The sequence below is a fragment of the Ailuropoda melanoleuca genome, chromosome 15, assembly GCF_002007445.2.
Source record: "Ailuropoda melanoleuca isolate Jingjing chromosome 15, ASM200744v2, whole genome shotgun sequence".
Lineage (NCBI taxonomy): Eukaryota > Metazoa > Chordata > Mammalia > Carnivora > Ursidae > Ailuropoda > Ailuropoda melanoleuca.
This window is the reverse complement of record NC_048232.1, coordinates 66401597-66415538: the sequence shown is the minus strand read 5'-3', so window position 1 is coordinate 66415538 and position 13942 is coordinate 66401597. Positions and strand designations below refer to the sequence as shown.

Genomic DNA, 13942 nt, shown 5'->3' with positions numbered 1-13942 from the left:
CCAGTTTCTTTTCTTTACTACTCAGTCTGTGCACTGGGTCAGTTTATTATGTTGTTGAGTCAACAAGCCTAGTTGATGGATATTGTTAGACTTTGTCGTACTCCCAGATTTTTTCCTTTCTCCTGATGATCTGATACATGATAGCAGTGACAGTTTTTTTACAAGAGTGGATGACATATAGGAGGTTGTAAGTAGTGCTAACTCCTACAAATAGCAAAGTTCCATGAGAGGATGAGGTTGAAAGAACAGACTCTGGATGTATGTAGGGTCTGATTAGGATCAGAAATTAATAGTGTTTATAAAAGCAAGATTAGGAGTAGGGAATGATGAAGAGTACAGGGTGGGCTGAGAAATTGCATGTTCCTGCTCAGAGTAGTTCACATAATCAGAAGATCCAAATGAAAAGATGCATAAAATCATAGTGATTGCCTTGTTATGTTGTTAAAAATCATTGGGAAGTCTTACTTTGAACTAACTACTTTGTAGAATAAGAAAGATCTGCTGTTTTTCATATAGATTTCCATTACTTTAAAAAATATTAACCATTTTGAAGTTTCTGGTTTTAGTGGCATTAAGTACATTCACATTGTTGTGCAGCCATCACATCATCACCATCTATCCCCAGAACTTTCTCATCATTCCAAACTTAAACTCTATACGCATTAAATAATAGCTCTCTGTTCTCCCCTTCCTTCAGTCCCTGCTATTAGTCCCCAGCTATTCTACTCTCTGTCTCTGAATTTGCCTATTCAAGGTACCTCACACAAGTGGAATCATACAATGTTTGTCCTTTTGTGTCTGACTTCTTTCACTTAGCATAATGTCTTAAAAGTTTCCATTTTTTAAAATGCAGTATGTTGTCTTCTTGAATTTCCCAGTTGATTGCTGTCATACTCTTGAAATGTTGGGGTATTTTATGATTCATGGACCCCATTCTCTTTTTTGTACACTCTCCTTGGGCTGACGTTATTCAGTCCTATGATTTCAGCTACTATGTATATGCTGGCTGCTTCTAAATCTGTATTTCTAGTCAGGATTTTTGTCTGGATCTCTAGATTCATATCCAAATATTAGTTGACTTCTCCACATAGATGTTTAATAAGAGTCGAACTTATTACCAAACCAGAATTCTTGATTTCCTTCCCCCCAAATCTGCTTCTTTTCCAACTTCCCTCACTTAACCTAAACCACTTAAAACAAAAAACCCAGGAATTATCCTTGATTTTTCTCTCTCTGCTGTTCTGTTTGCCCCTTCTCCCCTCTTCTGCCATTCTAGGTTCCTGTGTATTTGCTATGTAAATTTTTAATTTTGATAAAATTGATAATATTGAACATATTGATAATATTGAACATATTGATATGTTTCCAGCTATTGTCCTTTTTACATATTATTTATTTTTAACAGAGGCTCTGTTGTAGCTTTAAAATTTTTCTTTCGATAGGTGTTTTTAATATAGGTCCTCACTAAAAGCTGGATGGGAGAGTATGTATGAAAGTAATTTTGCAGCCATGTCTGCTAGCCATTTGGTTCCATCTTTATAATATATCCTAAATTTGCCTACTTCTCTCCATTCTAGTCCAGGCTACCACCATTTGTTGTTTAGGATACTATAATAGTCTCTTCTTTCTGTTTCCCCTCTGTTGATTCCCTCTCATCTGTTGTCCAACAGCAACAAGAGTGATGTTTAAAAAATTTTTTAATTTTTAATAATTATTGATTCAAAGGAAGTTGCAAACACATTACCTAGAGGTCCCTTGTGCCCTTCTCTCAGTTCCCTCCCTCGGTTACATCTTTCTTAACTACAGACCATTATCAAACCCAGGAAGTTAACACTGGAATAAAGTGTGAGTATAGTTTTGTGTCATTTTATCACATGTAGATTCGTATAACCACCACTGCAATCCGGATAAGGAGGTATTCCATTACCGGAAAGAGATCCCTTTCGTGCTACCTCTTTATAGTTATTCCACCTCTTATCTCCCAACATCCCTGACCCCTCAGAGTGATATTTTTAAAACATGAATGAGATCATATTACTACCGGTTTCAAAGCTACCATAACTGATTCCAATCTCAGAATAAAATTTGAACTTTTTTTTTCTTTTTAAAGATTGTATTTATTTATTTGACTTAGAACAGCCAGCAAGAGAGGGAACACAAGCAGGGGGAGTGGGAGAGGAAGAAGCAGGCTCCCAGCGGAGGAGCCTGATGTGGGGCTCGATCCCACAACGCCGGGATCACACCCTGAGCCAAAGGCAGACGCTTAACGACTGAGCCACCCAGGCACCCCTAAAATTTGAACTTTTACAGTTACATACAAACATGCTTGTCTCTCTGACCTCACTAAATAACATATAAATAGTACAGCTATACTTGCCTTCTTTGTGTTCCTCTAACACAGTGTTTTCAGAGTTTGATCCCTGGTCCAGCAACATCAGCATCACCTGAGAATTTGTTAGAGATGCAGATTTTAGATTCCATGTCAGATTTACTGAGTCAGGACGTCTGGGGGGTAGGGCCCAGCAATCTTGTATTTTAACAAATCTCTGAAGTGGATACTCAAACATGCTGAAGTTTGAGGACCACTGCTCTAGCAAGTCAAACTCCTGCCACATGTCGACTTCTGCAGTAGCTTTACCCTCTCTCTGGAGTATTTTTTAACTCACCATCACCTATCTTCCCAAGATTGGCTCTTTCTTGCATTTATATCTCTGTCAAAAATACTTCTACAGAGAGAACTTTTCTCAGTATCCAGTGTAAAATAGCTACTCCATTATTTTCTGCCATCTCTCTTTTGCATATTGCCTATCGTTATCTGATGTTTTTCTTATTCATTAGTTTCGTATTTGTTTCCCCTCCATAAGATCTTATAATCTTAGAGAGTAGTACCTTGCTTGTTGTGTTCACCTGTTGATGTCCAGGACCTGGAATAGTAGGCACGCAATAAATAAATGTCCTCTGAATAATTGAATGTTTTTATGATCTCCCTTTTTTCTCCTATATTCCTCAAGACTGTAAAGCTCTAATCCCTAGGATAACTTTACAGAGCAACTGAAACATGTTGTCTATAGGCAGAATATTTCTGTATTTTATTATGATTCCAGATACGAAATATTATAACCTAGAAAATTTTTTCTCGTATCCTACACTGTTTGACTAATTTTTGGATTTGTTCCAGAAACCTCTTCCCCATTCATTAGTAAATCATTGGTTATATTTCTAGGCTTAAGTTAAGATCCTCCAAATCCGTGATCAGGTAGCTACTGCCAAGGAATGTAACCATGGGATGCTTTGGACAGATGTTATCTATTATTAGTTAGGTACTTTTCCTTTTTCCAGTCTGGTGTTGTACCCAAATTAGATAATTTGGGCTCTGTCTGAGCCCTGAGGACCCTTTGGCCCATTCTCCTTTACCCATCTTCTTTTATGCAGCCATTATCAGTAGGGTTGCAGGCTACATGGTGGTCTTGTTCTTGGTGTCTGATAAACCTTTACAGGTAGAGGAAATACCCACATCCAGAGAGATTCTTACTCCTGATTATCAGCTACAAAAGAAGAGCTCACTCCATTTTAGAGGAGAAAAGATATTCAGAGAAGCCCAGTTCGTTTTAAAATTCCATAGCTACTACCAGTAAAACATAATTCTAATACAAAAGACTAATTATTTGTCATAGAAGACTTTATCATGTCTTTAATCTATTTTAGAGTTCTTCTTTAGAGGTGGAAAGGAATCTTGAGATTCCTCATAAGTATTATGAAACAGGATTTCTCCCATTTATAATTAAATAACTTTTAAATATTACATATTTTTTAAATGTTTCTGGTTGTTTCTGAGTCTGTGATTTCTTTTAAAAAAAACTTTATGTTAAAAGTCCCAAATTTTAGATAATAAATTTCAGAACCTCTATATTGATCTATGCTTAAGTACTTCTGTGTTTATCCATTAACCTGACATACCTTTTGAATGTCTAGCAAATAGGGATATAAATTCCTTCAGGCCAGGACCATGTCTTTTATATTCTGTAAGCATGCCTAATTATATGGCATATATGAGGCAGTTAATAAGTGTAGGAGTGGTTTAGAAACAAGCTTGGGATATATTAAAATAAGCAAATGGATAAAATCTGTGGGCTATTTTAGTAGTTTTGTGATTGCTAACCAATTTTGGTTATATAAGAAGTGGATACTTAAGTGATTAGACCAATTTCAACTATTAAAATATTTTCTGTGAGATTTTTTCATGGAAATCATTTTAATTCTGGTTCTTTTTATAGATAGCCAAAGAATTCTTAAATGTTACTGATCTCATAAACCTTTTGTTTTGTTTTCTGTTTTGCTTTCTCAATCCTTCTCATGTGATCCTGGATCTTGGGCTGTTAATGGAATGATTTTGGAAACTGTGAACCACAGAGCCTATTGTGAAGAATGGCAGGCCTCCAACCTCTCACAGTATGCATTCCTTCCTCCACCAGTACACAGGGTCCTTCAAGAAGCCCCCATTGCGGAGACCACATAGTGTTATTGGAGGAAGCCTTGGATCCTTCATGGCAATGCCCAGAAATGGAAGCAGATTAGGTAATTTAACAGTCTTTTTCTTTTCTTTTCTTTTCTTTTTTTTAACTTTCTGATTATAGGACATGTACGTAGCTATTGTTATAGTTGTATGGAAGTCATCCATCCTTCATTATCTAATTTTTTTTTTTTTGTAAAATAAGAATCAAGTTGAAAATAACAGAGATAGCAGAAAGATGGAAGGCTCTAGAGAGGTACAAGTGTTGACACCACAGAGCAGTAATATTTGAAAACCCGTCCACCAACAAGAAAACAAAACCCCTAGGAGGTGGATGCAAGATTTCAAGATGAATGGCATCTCAAGATGGTGCTTAATTTAGAGTTTTACCATAGTAACTCAAGATTATCACTATACGATAGCCCAGTGCAATGATTTGTATACGTGATTGTCACCTGAGTTGCTATTCTTACGTCACTATGTCATTCTAAATATTTAGGAAAAAAAACATACCTGCAAGTTTCTGTTTATTTCTCTGGTTTTTTTTGCTAGCATCTTACTATCATATTTTGATTTTAAAAATCATTTTAAGCATAATAATTTTATAGTCTTGTGACATATTTACTGAAGTTTCTGAGGGCTTTATTTTATTTCTTGCTTTATCTGCTTCCTTTGCCATGGCAGGTTATTTCCTCATGTGTTTTGTTAATTTGGAGAGTATGAGTTTATCTATAATGGGGTTTCACCTATGGGGACGTGTATGTAGCCTTTATCCCTATAGATGTAACCCTATGGAATGGTGTGCTGGAGTTGGCTCACATTGGTTCATGAGAGATGATTGTTAAATTTTCAGGAATTTTGCAAGCTGGTTGTTAAATATAGCATTTATTAAAATTTAAATGTTAAAAACCTGTAATTAAGCTAATTAAAAACAAAGGTAATGAATCCTTATAAGTCATTATTTCCAAATTATTTTACTACAGTTTACTATTAGCTCTGCTTTTGGGGTTATTTCTGTTGTATCTGTATAGTCAGAATTTTATGTGATGTACACTTCTTTCCAATTACATGCTCAGTGATGGTCATGTTGTAGCTTGAAGTTGGCCATGGAGGGAGTATTTACCTCACAGAAACTGGAAAACACTTCAGATCAGGACTTGATTTATTGTTTTGTTGTCTAGACTGGGGCTTGGCATACTTTTCTGCAAAGGTCCAGATTGGAAATTTTTCAGGTTTTGTGGGCCACCTATGGTCTCTGTTGCATATTCTTCTTTTAAATATAACTCTTTAAAGATGCAGAACATATTTTTAGCTTAGGAACTGTATAAAAACAGGTCACATTTGCTGATCTTTGGTCTGAATTTTAAGAAAGTAATATTGAAAAATGTTAGTGATGCAGATTAAAAGTGTGTTGTATCTGTAGCTTTTATAGTTGTGAATGGTATAAAACTGAGCCATCTGAGAAGTAAATATTCTTCCAGTACTCAAAAACTATTACCTGATTCAGCAAAGAAGTTGCTCACACCAGTGACAAATGAGTGAAGTTTTGACATAAACCTTCATTGTTTCACTTTTGTCTTATTATCGGAAATGAAAATACTGATACTCATGTTGGAACTACACTTGTTCGTTAGTGACATGAACAATTTCTTGGTTGAGTCAGATGGTACTCAAATATTTGTTCATAATCTACGATTTATATGCTCCTCTGTAGTCCCTGTGCAGTAGAACAGATTTATGTCTGCCCTTTATAGTACTTTGAGAGTCTCCTGTCTTTAGGAAACTCTCACTTGCAGGTTTGACACTGGACGCTTCCTCTGTTATCCCAGTGTGGCAGCTAAACTCAAGCACCTTCTTACCAGGATCAGCAACCCCCTTCTGAGAGAGCAACAGAGTCAATTTATACTTAAAAGCTTTTGGCTCTCAGTTCTCTTTGTCTTTGTTTCCTTGGTATTATGCACATATTCTTGCAAACTCGGCTATACATTTAAAAATATTATTACATTTTATTCAACATTTCTTTGAGGAAGGAAGGTTTTCAGATTTTGCTGGAAATCGAAGGCATGGTTAAATTATCTTTAATATTTTGAAAGTGTGACAGAAAAGAATACTTGGCCTTAGATGTGTTGTATACCATCAGATTAGGAATCAGTTACCAATACATTGACTTTTATTGCCAAGTTAATTTTTTGTTCAGATCCTGGTAAAAAATTTCTCCAGAAATCTTTATGTAATTGAAGTATATTCTTAAATTATATATCAGTCTATTAAAAACTATCATATTTGCAACAGCTTATCAGTGTAAGAATTTTCTCAGTGTGTTATCAAGGGGTGCCTGGGCGGTTCAGGTTGTTAAGCATCTGACTGTTGATTTCAGCTCAGGTCATGATCTCAGGGTTGTGAGATTGAGCCCGCTGTTGGTCTCCGTGCTGGGCATGGAGTCTGCCTAAGATTCTCCCTCTCCCTCTCCCGCACTCCACTCACGCACATGCACTGTCTTTCTCTAAAAAATGAATAATGTGTTACCAAGACAAAAACCAAAATACAGGAATTTTAAGATTGATTTGATAAGATCCTTGAGTTCAGTTTTTTGTTAAACAGTTCTCATTTTCATAAGCAAATATTCATTAAAAATACAAATTTGTAACTATAAAATACTATTTTGTTTTACATATTGGTATTTCATATAACATTTCATTTGAAAGAAGAGGTGCAGTTATCTAGTGCATTCTTTGATTTTTAGTTCCTGTTCAATTTATTGGATTATTTGTTGAGCACCTTCTAAACACCAGGCACTTTGTTCAGTTTGGGGAATATAAAAGTGAATAAGCTAAATCTTGCCCCCAAGGATCTCATAACTTGGTATAAAATCATCTGAAACCAAAAAATGCACTTCGCAGTGGATGTGGTAGATGTGGGCACAATAGTCATCTGTGTCTGAGAGTAGAAAAGATATCACTGAGTGATGACAAATGAGCATAGTTTTGAAAAATAAGTATGAGTTCACCAAATTGGTAAATTGGGGAAAGTAATCTTTTATGAATAAAAGAGGGGGGGACGTGTGTTGTGTTAAAACACTGTAGCATGAAACAATATGATACTTTTTGGGGAATGAATAATTGTATAAAGAGAACCAGTGGTAAGAGGTATGTTTGATATCTAGCATTTGTTTGTTTCTGGTGTGCAACTCTTGCTAGATGAATTACAGGATGATTGACAAATGCAAATATAGAGCAGGTATTATACAAGTATATAAATTTGTTTTTAATATTCCCAGATGGAATTAATCTTCCTCTTCTCTACTCCCATTTAACTTTTATCCTTAATAATAAAGGGGAAAAAAAGTTTGGTGGTCACAAACTTGTTTCTGTAGTTAAATAGATATTCAGTGAATAATTTTTTTTATTTTTAACACTGTGGAGAGGGGAAGCTGCGTTAGTGGCTTTAAAAACTTTTTTTAAAGAATATTCAAAGAAGTAGATCATTTGGCTGTAGACCCAGTGGCACATTATTTTACAGAAAAAAAGAATAAAAGGCAAAAGACCAGGTTTCTATTTTAGCTCTGCCTCTAAGCTGTGTAACCTTTGAAAAATCATTTAACCTTACAAAGTCTCAGTTCCCAGATCTGGAAATTGAGAGAACTGACTAAATAATTCTCATATTATTTCCAGTCTGTAATTTTATTATTCAGCTCTTGATAATAACTTGGATGTTAATTGTTTTCATAGTTTTTCATAATCTCAGAGTGTGAATGGTTTCTCACTACTGTTTCAAGACATCTGAGTTACATTTTGATTAGCTACACAGAGCAACCAGAATGTAAAACACTTTATGCTATGATTTTTATGTGTTGGCTGTCTATATCTTATTTGTAGTGATAATAGTGATATAGTAAGGTGTGGTGCATCTCTTTGAAGATAAATGATGTTTCATTTCATGATACAGATATTGTTCATGAAAATCTAAAAATGGGATCAGATGGTGAGAGTGACCAAGCTTCTGGGACATCATCTGATGAAGTACAGTCACCTACAGGCGTTTGTCTTAGGAATCGTATACATAGACGGATCTCAATGGAGGTAACCAGATGCTTGCGTATGTGTGTATGGATACACGTATACATCAAACTGTAAATGACCATTTGAAAATTTTCATGAAGGCAAATGACATTGTAAGAAAATTGTTTCTTTGCATTAGTAAAGAATAATCTTGTGAATATTTCCTTTTTTCTGATTACCTACTATCCCAAGGCAAGTATACATTAATTATATTTAACATTCTGCAAAACACATGTAGGGTCTCTGTAAGGGAAATGTGAATTTTCAAAAATACTGGAAACTCAGAATGATACTTTAGCAAAGTTTTCAGAAAATATGATTTTAATTATATTTTTGAGGTCCATCTGGAGACTTAATATTTTATTTTATAAATCTTTCAGATTTCAAAATGTATACATAAAATAAGCATCAGGTTTTTTTGTTTGTTTGTTTTTGCTTTCTATTGTAAATATGGGTATCATTTCCTTTATGGCTTATTATACCTACTAATTTTTTTGTCTTCACGTAAAAGAATTAATAGCTCATGTATAACCTTGAGATTGAAGTTGATTATGAATGTTATTTCAGTATATACTGTAGATTAAAATAGTTTTCTCCAAAACAATTGAACATATTTTGAATTAAGAATACTGGTTTTTTGGTGGCTTTTTTTTTTTTTTCTTGATTCTTTTGAGTTGAGATTACAGTGCTTTGGGTATCTGTCCCATTGGTTGATTGCATTTTCATTGATAATAGATTGCTTCTTAATCAATTAGAAAACAGTATCAGTTTTCTAAATGATAAATTAATATTTTCAGCTCTTGAGATCAACTTGATATCTGTTCATATCGCTATAAATTATATATTTTTCTTCATCAGATATCTATCTATATATATCTATAATTTTATCATGTTTAAAAATTTTTTTACTATTAGGATTTTTATCTGAACTTTCTCACTCTTCCATTGAGCTGTATTTATTTTTTGCCCCAAAGGTGACAGTCCCTTGATGATATTCTTTTGTATATTATAATAGCTGAAAAGACTTGTTTCTTAACATCCACCACATCTTGCATACACATATGTATTCTTTCTTACAATGTTTTTAGATATTACTTTCTGTGTGTTCTTCTAGATAAGTTTTAAATACTTTGTTCCAATAATGTGGTTGTGATCTGTTTGGGATTATGTAAAATGTAAAACTAATATGGGAGAACCATTATCTTTTCATTATTTAGTCTTACCATTTGGGAATATGGTATATATTTATGTACTTGAGTCATATATCTCTCAGTAAACATTTACATAGTTCCTATACATCTCAATTTTGTTTCATGGTTTGGTTACTATTATAGATAGCGTTTTATTTTTTATAGGATTTATGTTCTTGGTGTGACAATATAGGCAAGATTCCCTTTTAAGTTTCTCTCAGTTCACATTTTATAATTAAATGGAATAGAAATGCCCCCCCCCCGTTTTTTTTTTAAAGCCACACTTGTATCCCTGGAATAAATCCCACTTAATTCAGGTGAATGATATTTATATATATTTAAATTTAAATTATATATTTAAATTTAATTTAATTAAATTAAATTAAATTAAATATATTTAAATATATTTATATATATATTTAAATATTAAATTAAATAAAGTAAGCCTTTGCCCAAGATGGGGCTTGAACTCATGACCCTAGAATCAAGAGTTGTGTGCCCTCCCAACTGAGCTAGCCAGGCACCCCTGATATTTTTCATGTATGATCCAGTTTACTAATGTTTTGTGGAGGATTTTTGCATCTGTGTTAGAGATACTGGCCTGTAGTTCTCTCTCTCTCTCTCTCTCTCTCTTTTTTTTTTATGGTGTCTTTATCTGGTTTTGGTATCAGGGTAATGCTGGCCTCATAGAATGAATTCAGGAGCTTTCTTTCCTCTTCTCTTTTTTGGAATAGTTTGAGGAGAATAGATATTAACTCTTCTTTAAATTTTTGGTGGGATTCATTTGTGAAACTGCCTCATCCTGGGCTTTTGTTTGTTGGGAGTTTTTTGATAACTGACTCATTCAATTTTATTGCTGGTGATTGGTCTTCTCAGAGTTTCTATTTCTTCCTGATTCAGTTTTGGGAGGTTGTTATATGTTTCTAGGAATTTATCCATTTCTTCTAGGTTGTCCAGTTTGTTAGCTTATAGTTTTTCATAATAGTCTCTTATAATCCTTTGCTTTTCTGTGGTGTCAGTTGTTATTTCTCATCTTTCCTTTATGATTTTGAGTCCTTTTTTTTTTGGTGAGTCTGGCTAATGGTTTATCAATTTTGTCGATCTTTTCTTTTTTTAAAGATTAATTTATTTGAGAGAGAGAGAGAGAATGCATGTGCACACACAGGGGAGGGGCAGAGAGAGGAGAGGATCTCGAGCAGATTCCCGGCTGAGGATGGACCCTCCACCAGGCTTGATCTCTTGATTCTGAGATCATGACCCTAGCCAAAATCAAGAGTTGGGTGCATAGCCAACTGAGCCACCCAGGCACCCCAATTTTGTTGATCTTTTCAACAAACTAGCTCCTAGTTTCATTGATCTGTTCTTTTTTTGGGGGGGGGGTCTCTATTTCATTTATTTCTACTCTAATCTTTATCGTTTCCTTCCTTCTACTAGGTTTGGGCATTGTTCCTTTTCTAGCTTCTTTAGGTGTAAAGTTAGGTTGTTTAGTTGAGATTTTTGTTGCTTTTTACTTCTTTCCATTGATGCAGCAATAATAAAAGATTTCAGTTATCTCACTATGTTGCATACAAACCCTTAACAATATCTGCTTGATTAGTTATTGAACTGGTAACATTTTGTGGTGCTGTTTGCATCTTCCTACGTGGTATAATGTAGGAGTAAATTAAAGGACTTGGAAATAACTGGTTGCAGAGTACCATTTCTGTAGAACCATATTGTATACTTTTTTTTTTTTTTAACAGTAAATGTGTTTGCATTCAGATATTATATATAATCAACATGGGTAACTTTGAAACTGTAATAAAATTTATGGTTACTTATCATTAATAAATAATGTAATAGAGCCCATGAATTCAAATGTGAAATGTTCTTGTCTCTTCTATTTGTGATTACCTACAAATACCTTTTTTCTTTTTCTTTTTTTTTTTAAAGGATTTAAATAAGCGGTTATCACTGCCAGCAGATATCAGAATACCTGATGGATATCTTGAAAAATTGCAGATAAACAGTCCACCGTTTGATCAACCAATGAGCCGAAGGTCTCGTAGAGCTTCATTAGTAAGTTTTCAGTCTCTTACATCTATGCCATCAAATCTGTTTGATTTTTCTGGGTGTAAACATTTTACATTAATTTTTATATTTACTTTTTGAATAACTGAATTTTTTTACATTGCTTTTTGGATTTATTGGTTTTTAGTTCTTAAGGGTTTAAAGATGCATATTGGAATACAATTTAAACTATATTCTGTTTTATTTTTTGGAAAAATTTTATTGCTCTATGCTAGAAGTACAGAATATGTATTAAATATATACATGTATACTAGGGATACAGAAAAGTACATAAATCATAATTGTATAGCTCAGTGTATTTTGCAAAGTTAACATACCTGTGTACCCAGTACCCAAATCAATAAAAGAAAATTCCCCAAATCCCAGGAACCCCCTCGTGCCATCTTTCTGTTCTTTTCCTACTCCCACTTCCTCAACTGTAGCCACATCCCTGCTTTCTAATGCCAAAGATTGGGTTTACCTATGTTTCCCATTATTTTGTTTATAAAGTGCTTGTGGTATATTTTAATATCTCAAAAGACTTTTTAAAATCTTCATTTACATTCACATTCTTATTTTAGAGATGCTTTTGTTATTTCTGATGATTCATATTTTAACTTCTGAACTTTATGACCATATAAATTATTAAAATACTTTTATATAAATATATAAAAATGTGTATTCAAGTTTATATTATACAATATGCATGGAAGAATAGAGTATGTATTCTTTTTTTGGCTGACCTCTTTTGCTGAATGTTATGCTCATGTTTCATCTAGTTTGTTGCGTATAGTTATAGTTCATTTGTTCTTATTGTTGCATTATATTCCATTGTATACTATCCAGTCTCCTGTTGATGGACATTTAAATATTTGGGTTATTTTTAGTTTTTGGTTATTACCAAATAGTGGTTCTGTCATTCTTGTACATGTATTTGGTTAATACATGTAAGCATTTCTGTTGCATACATTCCTAGGAGGGGAACTCCTTTATCTGATTTATGTGCATATGTTCAGCTTTCCTAAACACTGTCAAAAGAGTTTCCAAAGTGGTCTTACCAATTTATGCTCACATCAGTATTTGACAGTTCTGTTTGTTCTCCTTTACCAATTTTTGATATTGTCACTTTTTAAAAAGATTTTTAACGTTTCAGTGTGTAGTGTTACCTTACTGTTTTATTTGCATTTTTCTGATCACTAAGCTGAATACCTTTTTAATGTTTATTGGCCATTTAGATATACCTTCTTTAATGATTTAACTGCTGAAGTCCGTTGTCTTTTTTTCCTTGTGTTTTCTGCCTTTTTCTTATTGATTTTTGGAAATTCTTTATACATTCCGTATAAAGAAACTGTGACTCATATGTCTTGCAAATATCTTCTCCTAGTATATAGCAATTGACCCTTGCAATTGCATTAAGCACTGCTGATTGAAAGGTCGGCTTTCCCTGTTGCAGTGTCAACTTTGACATAAGTTCAGGTGATTGTATATGTAAGGATCTCTTTTGGTTGGTTATAGTCCTATAGTAGAGATACATATAAAGTGCTATGGGAGAACAGAAGAGATAGCAAGTAAAATGACTGCACATCATGGCTTACAGAGGAGATAGTGCTTGAGCTGGCTCTAGAAGGATGGGTAGGAACTTGTCAGGTTGACGATGGGTAGAAGGGTGTTCCAAGCAGAGGAAACTTGATGTACGAATACCCACAAGTATGAATGTAGGTATGTTGGGGAAATTATAACTGATACGAAGGGTAAATGTGGAATAAGATTAAAGAATACGGCTTAAAAGAATAGGATAAATCCAGACCGTAAAAAGCTTTGGCTATCAGGCCAAGCAAGGAGTCTGAACTTCATTCTTATTCTCCTTATTATATTCTCCATATTATATCATGGAATGTTTTTCATCCACCAAAAACTTCTGTTTGGTTACGTATTCTAAAGAATAAAGTTACCTTTTGCTGTGTATAACATGAGCACATTGTTATTTGGCATTCATCAGTATATAATAAAGTAAAAGTATAGTGCCAACTGGATTTTGGTATATAGGTTAATGATCATCATTCTTTTGCATCACTGCCTAAGACATTTTTATTTAAATAGCTTTGGTACTTGATTATCCCCTGGTTGAAAGTGTC

The 13942-nt window shown here is 33.9% G+C and overlaps 1 protein-coding gene across 2 annotated transcripts in view; it reads left to right on the top strand.

Annotated features, from left to right (window-relative positions):
- CDK17 (cyclin dependent kinase 17) overlaps positions 1-13942 on the top strand; it is a 109743-nt gene that overhangs the window by 71978 nt on the left and 23823 nt on the right. For both annotated transcript variants that reach the window (XM_034644491.1, XM_002919247.4), the window contains exons 3-5: positions 4411-4575; positions 8456-8589; positions 11691-11816. In XM_034644491.1, the coding sequence (XP_034500382.1) occupies positions 4411-4575; positions 8456-8589; positions 11691-11816 (425 nt within the window). The remainder of the gene's footprint in view (positions 1-4410; positions 4576-8455; positions 8590-11690; positions 11817-13942) is intronic.